Source organism: Trachemys scripta, chromosome 11 (assembly GCF_013100865.1).
Source record: "Trachemys scripta elegans isolate TJP31775 chromosome 11, CAS_Tse_1.0, whole genome shotgun sequence".
Classification (NCBI taxonomy): domain Eukaryota; kingdom Metazoa; phylum Chordata; order Testudines; family Emydidae; genus Trachemys; species Trachemys scripta.
Genome location: NC_048308.1, coordinates 26,000,733 through 26,020,135, shown reverse-complemented (window position 1 = coordinate 26,020,135; position 19,403 = coordinate 26,000,733). Strand labels below are relative to the sequence as shown.

Genomic DNA, 19,403 nt, shown 5'->3' with positions numbered 1-19,403 from the left:
CCCACAATAAAGTTACGAAGTAGAAAAGAAAAGTTCACTGTAAAAGAGTTGCCTTGTGTGTGTTTCTCTTTAAGGAAATCGCCTTTGCTTACTTAAACAGAGCAACTACATTTCTGACAATTGACTGTATGATTAAAGTTCAGGGAATTAATGAAAATAGCTTTCTAGAAGAGAAGTTCTTGCTGGAAAGTTGGTGCTATTTTGCTGCTAACTTAATGTTTCACCTTTAGCTTACTACGTCTGCTAAGAGCGAAACATGCAACACATAGCTGGTGAGCTCCTTGTTCCTGTTGGGGAGCAATACAAATAACCCCATTTACTGGTAGCTAGTGACTCATCTCAAATAGGACTGTTCTTGTGAGTAAATGCTCACCAGTGTGTGTCAAGAATTCACAGTCTGGCCCCATGTAAATTTTATTATGTACAAGTGCAAGATTTTGACCAACTTACACATTTTAACAAAGGAATGTTGAAACTATTGATTTTTTTTTTTGGTTTGGAATAAAAAGGAACATTAGAATTAAACCAATTTGCATAGTCCATTGGAAGTGGCTTTTAAAGGAAAAATACCTGATAACTGAGCTTGTTGCTCATTAGAAAAATAAAATTTATACTACTGCCTAAGTATAAATAGAGCAAGTAGACTCCCTTTGTTCCTATTCACTACTAAAATTGGTGTTTTAAGGAAGTGATGTTTCCCCTCCAAATACAGCACTCTAATTTAGGGAGGATCTTAAAAATTAGTGTGAACAAGAATGAAATCTCATCTGTTCTCTTCCCCCCTCCCTTTCCCCTGCTGTGCCTTTGTATGAAATGACCTATTTTTCCTTTTAAAATTTAAATTACAGTTTTTGTTAAATTCAGATCCTTCCCCTAGAAATATTGTATTCTTTTCTTACACTTTGATTTAGAAATCAAAATCTTCCAAACATCATCTACCGTACATATTTATAATACATAGTTTAATAAATAGAAAGATGTGTTCAGTGGTGAAAACTCTCCATATATAAATGCCCTTTTTTGATTGGGATCAGATTTTATTGTGTATGTGTAAGAGAGGAAAAGTCAGGGACAAGCTCTTTGCAAAGGTGTAAGCCTAGGGCTCCTCATCCACTATCAAAGAAAATGCTCTTCCAGCTGACTGAAGCCGAGCAGGGCAGCTCAGCCAATCACAGGGTTCTTTTCTAGCTCTGTCATCAGCCCTTGGTTAGGGAACGGTTTGCTTTTATGCTCTGTATTTGGAAGGCAGATAAAATGCCAGGTCTGGGCTGCCTCTAGGGATAACCTTCCCCTCTATTATGTGAATGAATAGCATCTTGGCTGGGGAATCCACAGAAAATTGACAAGGCAGGCTCCGCTCCCCTGCATAGGCCTTTTCTACATTTTAACCCTAGCTGTGGCTTTGTAGCAATTTCAGTTTTGCATTGAGAAGTGTGCTTTGGATTATCAGACCTCCATGTATGACAATTTGTACCTGCATGGATTTGAAGACTCGGAAGTGGTAAGTATTTTCATCGATATTTTTTTTCTGAACAGCCTAATACGATATGCAGAGGACAGAGAGGAAGAATCAGGCTTTGTTTCTGGGTTTAGCTGATTGCTTGGTGTTGCACTGTAGACAGTTTGGAGTCACCTGAAATAATCCTCCATTACATAATTTCTTGTCAAGCAATAAAATTTAGGGGTTTCCAAGAAAGGCTTGAAAGCATTTTGTATACTATAATTTACCAATTACAAGCTACACTTCTGCTCTCAGGGAGTGTATGAATGCTTCACAGAAGATGGCTTTACATATGCAGAAGCAGTTATAGCTAATGTGTATATTGTATTCAGCAGCGTAACAGGAAAAGATGTTCATTATATAATACTTAATATTTGTTTGATACAGCAGGAACGGAGTTTCTGAGCTGCCATCTGTGTTATATGCTCTCTGTCCAAGTGATCATGCAGATGCATTTGATTTTCTTAACAAAGAGACAGTGTAAGTGTTTGCTGTAATATAACCCTGCAGTATCACAGTGGCAGAATGTAGCCTTAAAATACTGTCCAAAAGAGGCTGAGGTGTTTTCATTTTTGTTTAATTAGGAAATTATGCTCCTCACCCTCTAACTCAGGATAATAATCCTGCTAGCAAAACCTATTCAAATCTTAACAAAATGATTCATCGTGAATCCTAAAACCCATGTCAGTTTGGGCATACCATGGAGTTTAGGCTAGAGAATATTAATCATTAGTACTTGTAAATCTTATTTAGGTGGTGTTGGTTCTGGCTAGCACAGGCACCTTCTTTCTTCAGTGGCTAAACAAAAGCCTTGAGAGGCAAAATTACCAGGGGGAAAGAAAATTACTTTGCTTACCACGGCGATGCACATGTTGTTCCATATTAAATAGGAATGTGTTACATAAGGCTCATGGCCAAGTCACAAAATACACAGATTATAACATAGAATAGTGTGTACGTCAATGCAGACGTATGTGCCCAATGATGTGGTATCCACAGGAAATGATAAGATCCTATATCACTTCAGATAAGGCTTTTTTCTTGTCTGGCAATGTAGTCTTATCAGGCTCCAACTGCAAAGTGTAATCTGTCTACAGGTTGCCTCACATGCTAGCAACTTATCTTAGTCAATTTATTTCAGGAGGAGAGGAATCTGAAATATTCAGAATTTGAAATTAAAGAATGCACTTGTGTGTGTGGGTGGGGGGAGCTGGGGGGGAGTAGAGGAAGTCTAAAGTATTTGAATCTCTAGAAGTGTTGTTTCCTTGGGTCAATTTGGTAACACCTTGACTTCTACACGTGTGCTCTCCTCCCCCCCCCCCCCATTTCCATTTTGATTTGTTAGCAGTTTACTTCAACTGCTGTCAAAACTGACATACCAAAACCATAAATGAGGATTTTAGTTCTTCAAGAGATGATGTCTCTGGGGACTAGGAATTAACATGATAAACCTTGTGTTCTTGGGAACAGTTTCAATTCTTGATGCACTGGTTTGGAGGGAAAACATTTTAAATGTATTTCGCCCCAGTCCTTTGGCAGAGTGTAGTTGCCCTGTAAGATGGAAACATTGGAAGTGTAATTGACTGACTGTGGTTGAGATGGCTAAGTTGTTGGATAGTGGTTGATACAGTAGAGCTGTATCACTTGCGACTAAGAACAAGATTTTTTTTAGGTATAGGTGCCTAATGGGATTTTTTTCTAAAGTGCCTAACTCACGTTAATTTCAATCTGGCTGTAAATGGTTTGCCCACATCAAAGACCATTTGGGTAGAGCAGTTTTATGACTAGAAACACCTAGGAGATGTGAATAATAAAAAAAAATCCAAAAATATGAATTAAAACTATAGGAACTGTGTTAGCAAAAGAAGGTAGAAATTAGAACCATCACTGTTAAGTTTGGGCCAAGCTGAGAAAGCAATAGTATCTAAGTTTCCAAATGTTCCATTTAAGTGATTCTTGGTAGAAGGGTTGCCAGCTCTTGAAGTTTTATCTTGCAATATTTGGCGTCTTTGGCAGCTGCAGCTTCGGGAATCATGTGAATACATGAGAAGCTCAGCTTTCATTACTTTTGTTTTTAAAGTAAGTTTCTAGCCCTCATGTTTATGAAGAAAAGATGGAAATTTTGAATCCCAAAGGCTCCAACATCAGGAGACAGATAAAAAGAATCTAATTAATTATTTTTTGCAAATCTAATGACTTAAGCTAGACTCATGATTATTTTGGATCCTGACTCATGATTTCTGAGTTCTTGGGGCTGACAGTACTGTGGTGGTAATATAGAAGAAAAGTGTGTCATGCAGCATGAAATGGTGTGAATGCAGCTTTAAATCCAATGAGCAAGAGTAGGCCTGTGTAACTGATATATTATACTAAAAAATAAACTAGCCCAGCAATATTAGGTTCTCTGTAGTTATTTTCAGTACAAATGCATTAACACATGTAACTCCGAGTGTGCATGGATTAAAGCAATACAGTTTCCTTTTTTTAGGAATCAAAAGACTTACCCCTAATGTTCTGCAGCTAGTGAAGATATGGAAGTTCAAGGAGGTATACTGTACTTGCTGTCTTGTTTTCTGCAGCAGACAGAGCTGTGGCCAAGTAGCCTCTGCTACTGACAAAGTTTCCAGCACACAGTAAATACATATATATCAAAATGAGTCAGGCTAGAACAGTAACACCTTATTAAAGTTGACACTTGCCCTTATAAAACAGACCCTGTAGCATTCTACACTAATGACCAAGCACAACAAACTAATCTGTAAGATGGATCAGTTCTTTGGAATGCTACAGAACTTCTCTAGGTTTATAGTGCGGGACCTGAATTAACAAAATGGTGTTCTGAATAATCTCAGAGTAGTCTTTATTTTGCATACTATGGGCCACACTCATCCTGAATATGCTCTGGCAGAAATCCTGGAGCAGCGCCTGAATAGTAGAAAGTCATGGCATCCTACGGGACTAACTCTTTTCTCCCAGGGGGAATAGTGTTGCTTAGAAAGTTGTGGCCCTTGTTCAAGACTGAGCATGGTCAATGAGTGTGCTGACTCAGCTCCTCTCACTAGCAGAACTCCTATAGAGATACTGCAGGAGTTAAAGCTCCCCTCCCCACTAGTGCACGCCAGGCTGAAACGCTGCCTGACCTCTTTGGGGATGGGTTTCCCCTGGGGTAGGGTTACCATATTTTGAGCCTCCAAAAGGAGGACACTCCACTGGGCCCTGGCCCCGCCCCCGCCCCCAGCCGCGCCCCAACTCCACCCCCTCCCCTGCTTCCCACAAACATTTGATTCGCGGGAAGCCTGAAGCAGGTAAGGGGGGTGTGGGGGGAGGAGGTGCAGCCCAGGCTGGCCCCCCCGGCGTTTCCAGCCTGGGTCGGCTCGGGCCCTGGGGTGCCGGCCGAGCACCCCTGGCCTGCCCAGCACTGCCGGTCCCCGGCCTGGCCCCCGGCCCCCTGGCCGAGCACCCCCTGGCCCGCTCAGCACCCCCCAGCCCCGCCGGCCCGCTCAGCACCCCCCGGCCCGCTCAGCACCCCCCGGCCCGCTCAGCGGCCCCCGGACCCTGGCCGAGCACCCCCTGGCTCCGCTGGCACTCGGCCCCCCTGGTCCCCGGCACCCCCGGCCCCGGTGCCCCCAGTCCCCGGCACTGCCGGCGCTCAGCCCCCGGCACCCCCGGTCCCCGGCACTGCCGGCGCTCAGCCCCCGGCACCCCCGGTCCCCGGCACTGCCGGCGCTCAGCCCCCGGCACCCCTGGTCCCTGGCACTGCCGGCGCTCGGCCCCCGGCGCTCAGCCCCACCGGCCCGGCCCCCGGCCCAGCACCGCCGCCCGTATGTCCCGATTTTCCCGGACATGTCAGGCTTTTTGGGATTTCCCCCCGGACGGGGATTTGGAGCCCAAAAAGCCGGACATGTCCAGGAAAATCCGGACGTATGGTATCCCTACCCTGGGGGACACAGGGTCATGCTAGCACAGATAGAGATCTCCCAGTGAATCTGTCCCTTTAGGTTTTATGTTAAAGGTGTAGAGTACATTTCATATGAATGAATTGTTTTGTATGTTTTGCTGTCCTGTAATATGTATGCCCTCAAGGACCTCTTCAGTGCTCTCTAGGCAATACTTGTAATCTGCCACTGTAACACCCATATGTCACTGGCTCTTGTCAGGCATGGGCTAGCTCAGACATCAATAGAGCCTCTAAACTTTTCAAAAGCATTGCTTACTCTATCCTAAAAGGTCACCTAACTAACAGACCTGGAGATGTTTTCAATGGCGGAACCACTTTATAAGCTCATGTCTGATTCAAAGGTGACTTGGGCAAATTTATTCTATAGTCTTTATTTTTAAATTGAATGAATCGATAGTTCTGTGCTAAATTACAGTGAGTCCAACTCCTGTTGCTACATAGAGTGTAGATTTGGAAGCTCTAGCAACCCATGAAGAATGAGTACAGTATCACAAACAAGTAAAAAAAGATCTTGTTTTTAGTATGTTATACTCGCATACCTATTTACGCAACTGGAGAGAGTCCATGCACTGGCTAATGCCATATTCACTCTCATACCAAACATTTCATAGCTGGGTGGATTTCTCAACAGGTGGTCATAGAGAGAGAGAGGGGTGGTTCCTGCTGGGGTTCTCCCAATGAGGTCTTCCCACTGTAGCCTAGTCATGGAACCTCTTTTATCCTTTTGTTCTGACCATGCCTACTCCTTATGCACATGCATGAAGGTTTCAACCCCTCTTTTCCTAGTTTGTATTTCCACACCCCATAAATTTTGGGGCGCCCTGCTTATCATAGGTTGTTCTTAGTTACCCTTAATCTCATAAGCATCTTAGTAACATTTACATTAACTGTTTCCAGGGTAACCTGCGGTCAGCACAGAACTTTCTGTGTTGTTACATTCAGGTATCTTGCAGCTTAGTTGGGTACATTATGACATTTCTCATAACATCACCTATTGGACCATTTTTTCCCAACAATCTTGTGACTTTAGTGGCATAGGGTTATTCTTAGGTCACCCCCTTATGTCAAGCTTCCTTAAACCTAGTGTGGTTAAGCTGAAATTTTACAGGCCTCAACCTGTAGGCCTGGTGTTACAGCCATGCTTTACTTGTATTCTTAATACACACTCATCGCTCCTAAATACTTGTAAGTCTTATAGACCCATCCTCCTTATGTCTATTCATCACCCATTGATTATATAGGACATAACATAGGAGTTCACCATGACATTAACACTGCAATGATAAAATGAACTAATTGGCTACAGTTCACTGATGCATAATAAATGAGCCAGTTTAAATGGAGTCAGCAAGTAATTATTTAACATTTTTGGAAGTACAGTTGGGAGTAAAATTTGTGATAGTGTGACACTGTGTAGATTTTCACTGACCTGAAATAGATGTACATTGAACTCTGAACTTCTTCAGGTTAACCTAGAAGCATTAGAATTACTCAGAACTCTGGCCCAGCTGTGAATAGAACAGAGTGGCTTTAGAGGTCTTTAATGTGGAAGCATCACCTATATCAGTATGCTAAATGTTTTTTTTAACTGCATTGAGGGGAGATTAGGACTTCCTCATTCAGTAAGAGGATTATAGTGTGATTCTGTGGAATTTAGAGAACAGAAGAAATGTACTCATTGAGACATCAATGCCCTCAAAATTAATGTATTATCATAATAGAGAGAGAATTTTTTTCTTTATGGGTCCATCCCCTTGCAAAGGCAGAACAGACTCTCCTGGGAGAGCACATATGAAATAACTGGTTAGGCAGCACGTAGACAGGAAAAGAAAATACAAGAAGGAGGTAAAATATTTGTTGGAACTAGGCACAAAGTTGATAGTATGTGTTATATATATATATATAATATACACACACACACGCACACCCCATATCTTACCAGCTATGATGATTAATAATAGGTGGCTGATGTGCTAGCATGAGGCACTTTTTTTTTTTTTTTTTTTTTTTTTTTTTTGAGGAGGAGGAGGAAGAAATTGTGGTTGAAAGTAAATAAAAATACCTATAACTTAGTAGATAAGAAGTACATGCTGTGTCAGAGAAAAAGGATATAAAGGGACAGGGCCTTGTTACTTTCAAAGACATAACCAAGTTCCTGTAATGTAAGGGGTGGGGTGCAGGTTGTGGCCTTTCGTGGTCTGGAAAGAAAGGTGCACATCCCAATACTCCCTCACCCCAAGCTTCAATGTACTCCCTAGGCACAGGGTGTGGGCATGGGGAAAAGAGGTCTCACTTCTCTGAGATCCTGGGCTTCTTCTAGCCCCCTTTTCTCCCTTCCTGTCACCCTCTACAGTCCTCAGCCTACAAGCTGAATCCCCTTGTTAACTGGTTAATCACCCAGTCCTAATCAATTCTCTCCCAATTTGTGCCATGCTTACAAAATGCAGGGAGTGCTGAGCTAGTGCTAGGTGACTCCCACTTTGCACCACAAAGGAGGAAGACCCAAAGATTTTGGAAGATAGAGAAGAACCTTCTTAAAAAGGTGAAAGGTTTCTTTATTCTGTACATAGACAGGTGTTGCCTGATCTTTTGATTGTTTATTAGTTATACTGATAAGTGAACTAACACTCTTTAAGTTGGGCAGAGTTCTGCCCCATGGCCAACCTTGACTACACTGCCACTTCACAGCGCTGAAACTTTCTCGCTTGGGGTGTGAAAAAATACCCCCATAGCAATGCAAGTTTCCAGTGCTGTAAAGTGGCAGTGTAGACAGTGCACCAGCGCTGGGAGCTATTCCCGTCGCGGAGGTGGTTTTATTACAGCGCCCAGCACTAGTGCCGCGACTACACAGCCATGTTAAAGCGCTGACACGGCAGCGCTTTAAATTTGCCAGTGTAGACGTACCCTTAGTTGTGGTGATAACCCGGGTGTGCATGAGAGAGGCATTTACACTTAGGAAAGATGTTTTGTCCTTGTAGTATTTTTATTAGCACAGCTAACAAAAGCACAAACACTCCAATCCACCAAAGTAGATAAATAATACGTCAAGAAAAACCCAGAGTGTTAGTCATCCTCATCCTCCCCACCAGTGGTCATCATCCTGGCATCTCCCAAGGCCCACAGTTGGGATACAGCTTTATTTTATGCTGACACCCACTACGCCTAATGCATCTTCATTAGGGGTTTCAGCCCTTTTACCCTATCTGTATTTCCTTACCTTACATGTTGGGGTGCCCTTCTCCCACAGGTTAGGCTTTTACCCTAAGCTTATTGGTATATACAGTATGCCAATTAGTTACCATGGCATTCTTGTGGTTGGACATCTGCTGATGTTCCTAACTTAAAATATCAAAAGCTGACATCAACTGCATCTTGTAGTTACCTGTCAGCAATTTAGTCATACTTGTTTATTACAGCATTCTATCTTGTGATAGCTTATGATTTATAGTTAGTCCTGGTTAGCTAATACTTTTGGGGCCTTAGGCCTTGATTAGTTTAGCTAAGCTATTGTCTTACAAGCCTTGAGGCTTGTAGGATCATTGCATTATTGCCTTAACTTATATCTATATCTTACCAAGTAAATATCTATAGGCTACTCAGGAGACAGAAGGTAGATCCAAAATGCAAGCTGCCCCGGGTGCCCCCTCGCTTTGGAAATTAGGTGGTACTCCAGGTAATTCTAAAAAATTGCCCCTTTTTGGCAATACAGCCTGTTTAAAAATGAAAACCCAAGAGTGCTTTGTATGACAACAGTCTTTCCAGTGATCAGGAATGCTAGTCAGGGTATAAAAACTCATAAGCAAGAAGGTTTAAGACAATAAGGTGTATTGGCTAGGAAAATCACTGTGGTTTACTTTTACAATTGTATTTAACTAGATGCAATGTGCCTATTTTATAGTAAAGAAAATCTGAATGCCTCAGCTATGCCATCCCTGAATTGCCCACCAGTCCTTGTAGGATAAACATAACCTCTTTAGTTTAAAATATAGGTTCTTCATCCCTTCCCTGAGCCTCAAAGATTAACCATGCTCAGCTAGTTTACATGTCGTTGTTCATCATGTAGAGGTTCTACAGAAATCCATGGCACTTATTTATGAATTTGTATAATAGTCACACCTAGAAGCCTCAGCCAAGGTTGGGGGTCCATTGTGGTAGGTACTGTAGAAGGAGCAGTAGACACTGCTTGCCCTGAAAAACTTTGTCCATCTTCTCTATTTACACTAAGGGTGGAAGAAAAAATATTTTTATTAACCGCACTTTGCAGAGGGATCTGACTTTTCCACTCCTTTGCACCCTGTGTAGATATCTACATTTGTGCAACGTAGGTGTAGAATGTTACCAGATCAGAATGGTAGCATTCTACACCCCATTGCACTCATTCAGCACAGCTGTAAATACCCATACAAGATGCAGGGCAATGGAGAATCGGATGCAGAGATGCTAAGGGCCTGACCCAAAGCCTACTCATCAACTCTTGTTGACTTCAGTATTTTGGATCAGGCCCTAAGAGTTTTTGAGGTTCCCACAGGAGGTCTGTGGTAAACCTGGGAATGGAACCCAGAATTCCAGAGTCCCAGTCCAGCGAACGTGTCACCAAGCTGTGAGCATAGAGCTCTCACATCTATAAATGTCAAACACTGACCAGTGTTTCATCCTCCTCACCCTTCCACATTGTCAGTTTCTTCCACATCTCTTTCCTGCTTCCCTCCCTCCCTGCTGCTGTTCTCTTCAGCCTGCAAGTATGGTGGCTTTTTTTTCCTCTATGCATAGTCAGTACAGCTAGGGCAAAAGTAGTCTGAAACACACATGCTCTGTGGGAGTGAGAGACTGGGGAAGCAGTAAAGCAAAGCATTAGACAAGAGTGTGGAATGTGATCCAGCTGGTGGGGGAAGGGAGGGAAGCTAATGCGACTCTTGACTGCATGTGCAAAGCCAAACCTCATGGAGTACAAAGATAAAAGACCCTTTCAGTACAGCTATAGTGCTGTGTTGCCTAGACCTAGACTATTGCATTCAGTTCTGGGCACCACATTACCAGAAAGCTATAGACAAATGGAGGTCTTCAGAGAAGAGCAACAAAAATAATCATGGGAGTTACCAGGAATAGAGACTTTATTATTTGTACTGTAGTAGCATCGAGAGGTCCCAGCTTCAGTGTGCTAGAAGCTGTACAAACATGTAACAAAAAATGGTCCCACTCCCAATGAATTTACAATCTACATACAAGATGAGATAATAGGTGGATACTACAAACAGATGAGGAAAAAGGAGGATGAATCACAAGGTGACTGTCTTCTTATATGCCCAGACGGTGTCGGATACATAGTGGGAACTACCGTAACACAAATAAAAAAAATTACAAAATCATGAAGACATATTAAAAGGGCTAAACATGACTAGTTTAGGTAAGAGACAATGGACAGGTTGGGGATGGGTATAAATATATATATATTTACATGGGGTGGAAGACCCATTGTTAAGGACTCTTAAAATATAAGGAATGATCCTACATTGGCAAGGAGTTAGTCTTGAATGATCAAAAGGGTCTTTCCTATTTCTGTCATATAATAGGAGTAGTGGAGTGAGCGCAGCGGCTCGCTTTGTCTCTAAGAGTGGGAATAAGTGTGCCATGATGCTAGATTCCTTATTTTCAGCAAATTATCTTCTATCCATGTTGGTTGATTCTGCGGCAGAGAGGGGATGAGTTTAAAGGGTAGAAACCATTGTGATGGGATCACAGAGACTGACAGGTCCTGAGTGTAGCATTCAGTAAAATCAAGCCAAAATCAGGTTCACCTTCAACACTTTTGTGTAAAAATACTCTATGAAATCAGGACCTGGTCTGTGTTTATTCAGTTGTCAGAAGCCAGATAATACAGTACATAGCGTGCTATGCATGAGACATCCATTCTCTTTCACTTCCAGTTTAAATTTACCATATCATTATGCAGCTATTTGCAGACTATTAAGCAACCCACTAGAGGATCTCATGACTAAGTTCAATATTTTGCACTGCTTCTGAAGAATAACTTTCCCCATGATAATCTCTTTTTAGTCCAAGATTTGCATAAAACACGGTTATACCACCAGGTTTGTGTGGTAACTACTGTAAGGGATCCAGACTGCTCACCTGTGGAATGAAGCTCATAAATCTGACCACGTCATATATTACTGTAGACAACATGCTTTCAGAGTTCCCTCCTCTTATGACCTGTGTTTTTGGACTTTAGAATGGGATAAAAGCAGTTACCTAAATGGGGCTTGACAGACGAAGAGCTGTAGCTGTGTATGCCACGTATAGAAAATCCTCCTACAGTCTGGAGGGTAACAAGTACTCCCTGAAGCTGAGCCGCTCCCAGCCATAAGGCAGTCCATGGGAGTGGTGCACCCTCTGCATGTGAGTGCCAGCACGTTTCCCTACCAGTCAAGCTGTTGTACAGTCCTTTTCTGAACCTCTAGAAGCACTAATTTTAAAGCAACACCTGAGCATGTGAGATGACTTTCCTCACTTCTCACAAGGTGTAAGATTAATACTTGTCAACAAGTTAGCGGCTTTATCTTGTGTACTTGAGTCAATTGTCAGGGCTGTTGGAAAATCTGAACTCTGCTTTTCAGTTAGTGGGTGAGTGGAGGGACTTTGAGAGCCCCAGCCCAACAGGGGCAGATTTAAGGACAGAGGTTAGGGAACAAAGAAGCAGAAAGGGAGAGTGCAAATGGTGTGGCTTGGTATAGGGTGAGTGGGGAAACTAGGCTTAGTATAGGGTGAGTGGAGAAACTAGGTGTAGTCAGGTGTGGACTCACCCCTGCGGCACCTCCTGCTGGTCATCCTGGGAATTAGCTCATCAGCCTCTGGAGCGCCCTCTGCAGGCCAGGTGTCCCGCCTGTCATTGGCCCCCCTGTCCCTCCCAGACCCCGGTGCCCTTGGCTTAGGTACTGCCCCCCCGGCAGTACCCCACTCTTTCTCTGGGTCTCCCCACCCAGGGAACCCCCACCCCTTATCCCAATGTTGCCTCAGTCATGGCTACTGCCAGTCACCATCTAGCCCCCTCACCCTGGGGCAGACTGCAGTCTATCAGCCAATCATCACCAGCAACAAGGGGTTTGGACTGGCTGCCTTTACCCACCCTCAGGCTGCCCCTCTGCAACCCCAATACCTATATGGCCTAAGACCAGGCCCTGCAGCCTGGGGAGTTGCTGGCCTAGGGCTTCCCAGCCCTGCCTCACTCTAGGTCCCCAGGTGAGTTCCCTGAAGCCAGGCCTGTCTCTCTGTCCTGTCAGAGGGAAACTCCTCTGCTCTGACTACCCTGGCCTTCTTATAAGGCTGAGTGGCTCAGTCTGGGGCGTGGCCCCAGCTGCAGCCACTTCCCCAATCAGCCAGGGTTTGCCCCTTTACACAGCTCCAGCCCTCTGCAGGGCTTTTCCAACCCCTTCAGGGCTGGAGTGAGCATTCACCCCGCTACACTAGGCTTGGTTTCTTTCCTCTCTTCCATCTATGTTTGCTCCTTTCCTGCCTCCTTCGCTGGCCCACAACTCCCAAATAGTGGTGCTTCCTCTCCACCCCCACCAGCTTCCATCACTTTCTCTCTCCTATCCTCTTCCGCCTGTCCCAGAGGTCTTCTGCCCTAGGATGGACTTCATTTGTAGTTATGGGCATGTAGTACACTGCAGGATCAGGAGCTTAGTTCATTAGTTTGCAAGGCACTTTGATGTGCTTGGATTAAAGGTGCTGTATAAATGCAACATTGCTATTACAGTAACGTCAAATCAATATTTTGGAGTGATTTGGTAACCTCTTTTTAAAGTTTGTTGTAGAAAGAGCAGACTGAAGAACTCCATGTGCACAGACGTATACTCAGACACTTCAGTTTCTTCCAAGAGCCCTAGAACCTCAGTGATATAGCAGGGAACTAGAAAGCTATCCTGGGTTTTTGGTGCACACACAGTGGTACATTAAGCATCCCACTCTGATTTTCTGGGTTCCCATGTCACTATGCAAAATGTAGCTTTTATGCAGACGAACATGTTTTTTTCCAGGCAGCATGTGCAAATACGGGCATGTGTTTCACCCACATGGTTCAGTACACCTGCCGGTGGTTGCACACCTTTGGCTATGTAAGCAATTCCCCAATTTAGAAAGCTATAGTTGGAGTCACTTTAATGTGTTAAGATTATTGTCAACTGTTGGCAGGAATTATCTTGAATTTGTGGGTATATTCTCTCAGCAGGATGGTAGCACATTTAGATTCTATTCTATATAGGTTTTTATACCACACTCATCACCATAGTATCTGAGGGCCTTCCAGTAGTGCATTCAGCAATGTGATTACACATGTGTCATGTGTTGCTTGTTCTCTCATCCTCTCCCCAGAGGGAGAAGCGCATAGAGTAGAGTATTGTTTTGGTAGTTTTTTTGGTTAAATATACCTGTTGCTATCTTTTCGTATTAGAGACGGCAAGGCGAAACCAACCTCACTTTGCATTCAGAGGTGAGGTTGGTGATAGTCCTTAGTTCCTGGGGGAGTCCATTCCACAGTCTCAGACCACCGCCGGAGAAAGCTCGGTCTCTCAGACAGATGAGCCTTACTCTTATTGTTGAAAATTCCTTTGTACCAGAGGAGCAAAGTTGTTAACTGTATTTTTTTGTCATGAAGCTTTAAATGGTTTTTTAGGTATCCTGGACCCAGGCCATGCAGTGTTTTGAAGATAAGGACCAAGACAATAAACTTGATTCAAAATTCTATGGGATGATTGCCACTGTATCTGTATTTCAGTATTAGATATAGGAAGAACCACACTGGAGGTTGTTAGGATGTAGAATACTAATATTTAGCATCTGTACTGCGGTATGAACAATAAGGATTCTGTCAATTTAAGAATCGTATTTCCTATTGTTTCACATAACCCTTAAGATTACTGTTGCTGAAAGAGAAACAGAAAGAAGAGAGGAAAAATACATATGTGTTCACTTTGTGCACGGTCAGTTTCACTGTTTTCTTGATGGTCCATTCCATTTCCTATCTCCTACGCTAGCGGGGTGACGTCACTATCATGCTAGCTAGTAATTTTCTCCTGTTGCTGATTTGGCTCTTTCACATAGCAACAGAGAGAGGAATTAAAAGAAAAAAAAATTGAGAGAGTAAATGACTGTGGAATGACAAAAACAGTCAGGGGATTCAGAGGTGGGTGTAGTAACTCTACCTTTTAATTTGTGTTTGTGTGTTTTGTTTTGTTTTTAAATTGATTAGATTTCAATTTGGTGGCGTTTGTTGAACTAATGAATTCCCACAGTGTTTCTCCCTTTCCACAATCATGTAGGTAAATTAGTATTAAACTCTAGTTACAGACTGAGGGATTTGAGGCAGAGTGGTCAAGTGACTGGCCAGAAGCTGCAGAGATTCAGAAGCCAGATTGTGTGACCTGCTAAAGCCCTTTTATGCTATTCTGTGAGCATGCTGGGGCTACAAAGGGGGTGGAGTGGCCCTGGGAATTTCCCACAGTGCAGGGGAAGCAAAGGGCTGATATATGTGGTCTTGTACCAGGCCGCTGGCAGCCCCTGGTGTAGGTTGGGATGAGGGCAGGAGAGATCTCATGTTGGGTTCTGTGTTCTGGCACTCTTGGACTGCAGAGCAGCCCTTAGACTGCCAGGTAAGGCGGCTGTAAGTTAGAGCAGCCTTCGGGGATGTTCTAACTTGCATGCCTCAGGTCCTGTGCAGCCCAGAATTTGGAAAAAATAAAAGTGGTTTAAAGCCTCCTTGCAGGCACAGCAGAAAATCTGGCCCAGGACTGGATGTCAGGATTTCCTGGTTCTCAGTCCTGTGCTTGGACCAGTGGACCACATTTTCTACCTCCCTCTCTCCTGACACTGTTAATTTGTCTCTTTTTATTTACTACTTAGCTAGTACTGAAGAGTCCTAGGTAACCTAGAGCTTACACTGGGAGAGAAAGCAGTGAGAAAAATAAGTACCACTGGAGATCTTATCTAGAAGCTGGTAGCCCTCCACATCCTTTGTGCTCACTGGAGTGAAAAAGAGAGAGAGGGTGAAAAGAGTGAAGTATAAAGTGTCTGTGTCTGGTGAAGTATAAAGTGCGATGCAGAGTGTTTGAGTTCACTTGCAATTCAATTCCCATAATACTGCTCCAGCTCACAGCTATTTCACAGCAGAACAGGGGTCTGAGCTCAGGGAACAAACCAAAAGGATTCAGGAGTGTGTGTGTGTGTGGGGTGGGGTGGGGGGGAATAGCGGCTGGGGCAGTTTCCATGAATACAGTGAACTTTTCTTCTCTAAGCTTCTGGAAAAAAGTTTCCTCTTTTTTTGCCTCCGCACACGTCCGGGATTTAAATAATCTATGTAATAGCTTGTGCCCAACAAGTAGATAACGTGCATATAGAAACATTTTTCATTCTGTCTCTTGTGATTACTACAAAGCTAATTCAGTTACCATAATTCTAAAGATTTATGCTTTGCATTCATTTTACTATAAACTGGTTTACAATCTTGCTTCTAGTAAATATGGATCAATGCAGTAGTTACAACTTAAAAAAACAGTCAACAATTTTGACAGCAAAGATATTTAAGATGGCAGCTGGTAGGTTCTGTCTTTCTGAAGTGAAGGGTGCCAGATTGACAGCCCTGGAAATGGGAGTTCTTTGTTTATCCATGGAATAAATACAGCCTGGCCAGCAGGAATATGAGCTTCCCCAAACTATCCTCTGAAATTCAGCCTTCATGCCCATTCAGTTCATAGTCTCTCTACTGAAGCTACCAAAAAAGGGCCAGTTAGTGCCCAAGTGAGTTTTGTGATGAGAACATCTCTCTACTGCACAATATACTGAGACCAAGCAGCACAGAATTATAGAAGATTAGGGTTGGAAGAGACCTCAGGCGGTCATCTAGTCCAACCCCTGCTCAAAGCAGGACCAACACCAACTAAATCATCCTAGCCAGAGCTTTGTCAAGTCAGGCCTTAAAAACCTCTAAGGCTGGAGATTCCATCACCTCCCCAGGTAACCCATTCCAGTGCTTCACCACCCTCCTAGTGAAATAGTTTTTCCTAATATCCAACCTAGACCTCCCCCACTGCAACTTGAGACCAATGCTCCTTGTTTGGTCATCTGCCACCACTGAGAACAGCTTAGCTCCATCCTCTTTGGAACCCTCCTTCAGGTAGTTGAAGGCTGCTATCGCTCTTCTCTTCTGCAGACTAAATAAGCCTAGTTCCCTCAGCCTCTCCTCATAAGTCATGTACCCCAGCACCCTAATCATTTTCGTTGCCCTCCACTGGACTCTCTCCAATTTGTCCACATGCTTTCTGTTGTCGGGGGCCCAAAACTGGAGGCAGCACTCCAGATGCGGCCTTACCAGTTCCGAATAGAGAGGAATAATCACTTCTCTTGATCTGCTGGCAATGCTCCTACTAACGCAGCCCAATATGCCGTTAGCCTTCTTGGCAACAAGGGCACACTGTTGACTAATATCCAGCTTCTCATCTACTGTAATCCCCAGGTACTTTTCTGCAGAACTGCTGCTTAGCCAGTCGGTCCCCAGCCTGTAGCAGTGCATGGGATTAGTCCATCCTATGTGCAGGACTCTGCACTTGTCCTTGTTGAAGCTCATCAGATTTCTTTAGGCCCAATCCTCCAATTTGTGTAGATCACTCTGGACCCTATCCCTACCCTCCAGCATATCTACCTCTCCCTCCAGCTTAGTGTCATCTGTAAACTTGCTGAAGGTGCAATCCATCACATCATCCATATCATTAATGAAGATGTTGAACAAAACTGGCCCCAGGACCAACCCCTGGGACACTCCGCTTGATACCGGCTGCCAACTAGACATTGAGCCATTGATCACTACCCATTGAGCCCGGCGATCTAGCCAGCTTTCTATCCACCTTATAGTCCATTCATCCAATCCATACTTCTTTAACTTGCTGGCAAGAATACTGTATCAAAAGCTTTGCTAAAGTCAAGATATATCACGCCCATCGCTTTTCCCCATATCCACAGAGCCAGTTATCTCATCATAGAAGGCAATCAGGTTGGTCAGGCATGACTTGCCCTTGGTGAATCCATGTTGACTGTTCCTGATCACCTTCCTCTCCTCCAAGTACTTCAAAATGGATTCCTTGAGGACCTGCTCCATGATTTTTCCAGGGACTGAGGTGAGGCTGTAGTTCTGTAGTTCCCCAGATTCTCCTTCTTCCCTTTTTAAAAAATGGGTACTATATTTGCCTTTTTCCAATCATCTGGGACCTCCCCCAATCGCCACGAGTTTTCGAAGATAATGGCCAATGGCTTTGCAGTCATATCAGCCAACTCCCTCGGCACCCTCTGATGCATTGCATCCGGCCCAATGGACTTGTGCATATTTCACACCAAAGAGCCACCTAATAAAGTCTGGGATTTTCAAAGGGACCAAAGGGAGTTGGGTGCCCCAACTCCCATTGACTTTAAGTGTTTTTGGATGCCTATCTTCCTTCAGCCCCTCCAAAAATTCCAGCCAAGGACTGAAACATGGTGAACCCATTTTCATGGTTACTTTGTGGTGTAAGAATTTTTGCAGCCCTATGCCATTGCTGTGAGGAAGATTTCCTTCTCTAGTATATTATCCAGCAGAACTGTTCCTGTGGTTAAAAGCCTGGCTAATGCAGGCTCTCTCCATCCAATTACAAATAACTCCTCCCTTCACTGTGAAGAGTTTCACGTCTACTTTGCAGATAAAATTGATGCATGCTGTAGTGTGAGGAGGGTTGTATTAGAATGAGATAAATGGACCATCTTCTCTGAATTTTAGCCTTTCTCTTTTATGGGGATTTTGGAGTTATTGGGAGAGGTGTGATCAACAAAAAGTGAGATGGTGCACAGCCCTTGCTGGTTAAAATGGGGTAGGGGGCAGATTTAAGGTGTATAATTGGAGAAAACTAGCAAAGCCTCCCTGCAGGACGGCAAGATGCCAGGGTGGCTGGGACAGCCTCTAGTTGTATTTGTGAACCGTAGATTGTATTAAAAAAACTAAAACTTTTAGGGAAGTTCTGCCCCTGGATGCATGAAGAGCTCCCATTGAACCCAAAGCCACTTGAGGGGGGAATGTGACTCTGTATGCCAAAGGAAAACAACACAGTAATAATAAATAACATGCTCAAAGAACAAGGGGGAAAAGCTTAACCCAAGATGCAGTTGATGTCTTGACTCTCTTCCCTATCTCCCTAAAACATGCTCTGGCTGTAAGATGTTGAGCTGTTAGATGTTTCGCCACTGAATATGCATTTACATAGATAGTAGAGACTTGTTTGAAAATCAGCATCTTGTACAAATGCAGATTATTTTGCAACTAGGACAAACTGGATGACAGTTCAAGGTCATTCAAACTCCAGCAGTTAACTTTGAAAACTCATTTAGCTGCCTGGATGTCGAAGGTCTGAGTTTGGCGATCACAGGTAGAGTTGAACTTTTGTTTGCAAATTTCATTTTGGTCCTGAATAGATTCCATTGACACTGTGCCTGATGCTCCTATCGCTGGGGTTCACTCAGAGCCTCCCTTGCTTTTACAGTGTCCCATTTTAATTGTCTGTCCATTCCTTCCTTTCCCCTCCAGAGTGGACCCGTGGAGTTAGCTACCACAGCCCATGCTCATGTTTGTTAGATAGGGAGGGCACAGCCTGATACTAAGGCTGTTCACTGACTCTGCTATGCTATGGTCACTAGGGTTACCATACATCCAGTTTTTCCTGGACATGTCCAGCTTTTTGGTAATCAAACCCCCGTCCGGGGGGCATTGCCAAAAAGCCGAACATGCTCCATATCCATATCCGAACATGCTCCGGCTGCTCTGCTCCTCCCCTGACTCTTCGGCTCTGTTTAAGAGCCGATCTGCCCGAGCGCTCCGGCTTCGGGCAGCCCCCATGCCTCTGGACCCTGCGCCGCTGGAGCAGAGCAGCTGGAGCC

At 43.9% G+C, this 19,403-nt stretch overlaps 1 protein-coding gene across 6 annotated transcripts in view; it reads left to right on the top strand.

The window, feature by feature from the left end:
* CACNB4 (calcium voltage-gated channel auxiliary subunit beta 4) overlaps positions 1-19,403 on the top strand; it is a 200,627-nt gene that overhangs the window by 75,780 nt on the left and 105,444 nt on the right. For 3 of the 6 annotated variants that reach the window (XR_004647649.1, XM_034785408.1, XM_034785410.1), the window contains exon 1: positions 1,225-1,501. The exons of 2 other annotated variants lie outside the window; for them this stretch is intronic. Coding sequence is in view for 3 of the 4 variants with exons in the window: in XM_034785408.1 (XP_034641299.1) it covers positions 1,457-1,501 (45 nt within the window). In the remaining variant the exon portion in view is untranslated. Of the gene's footprint in view, positions 1-1,223; positions 1,502-19,403 lie in introns of those variants that run through there. One more of the 6 variants, XM_034785405.1, reaches the window with a different exon arrangement.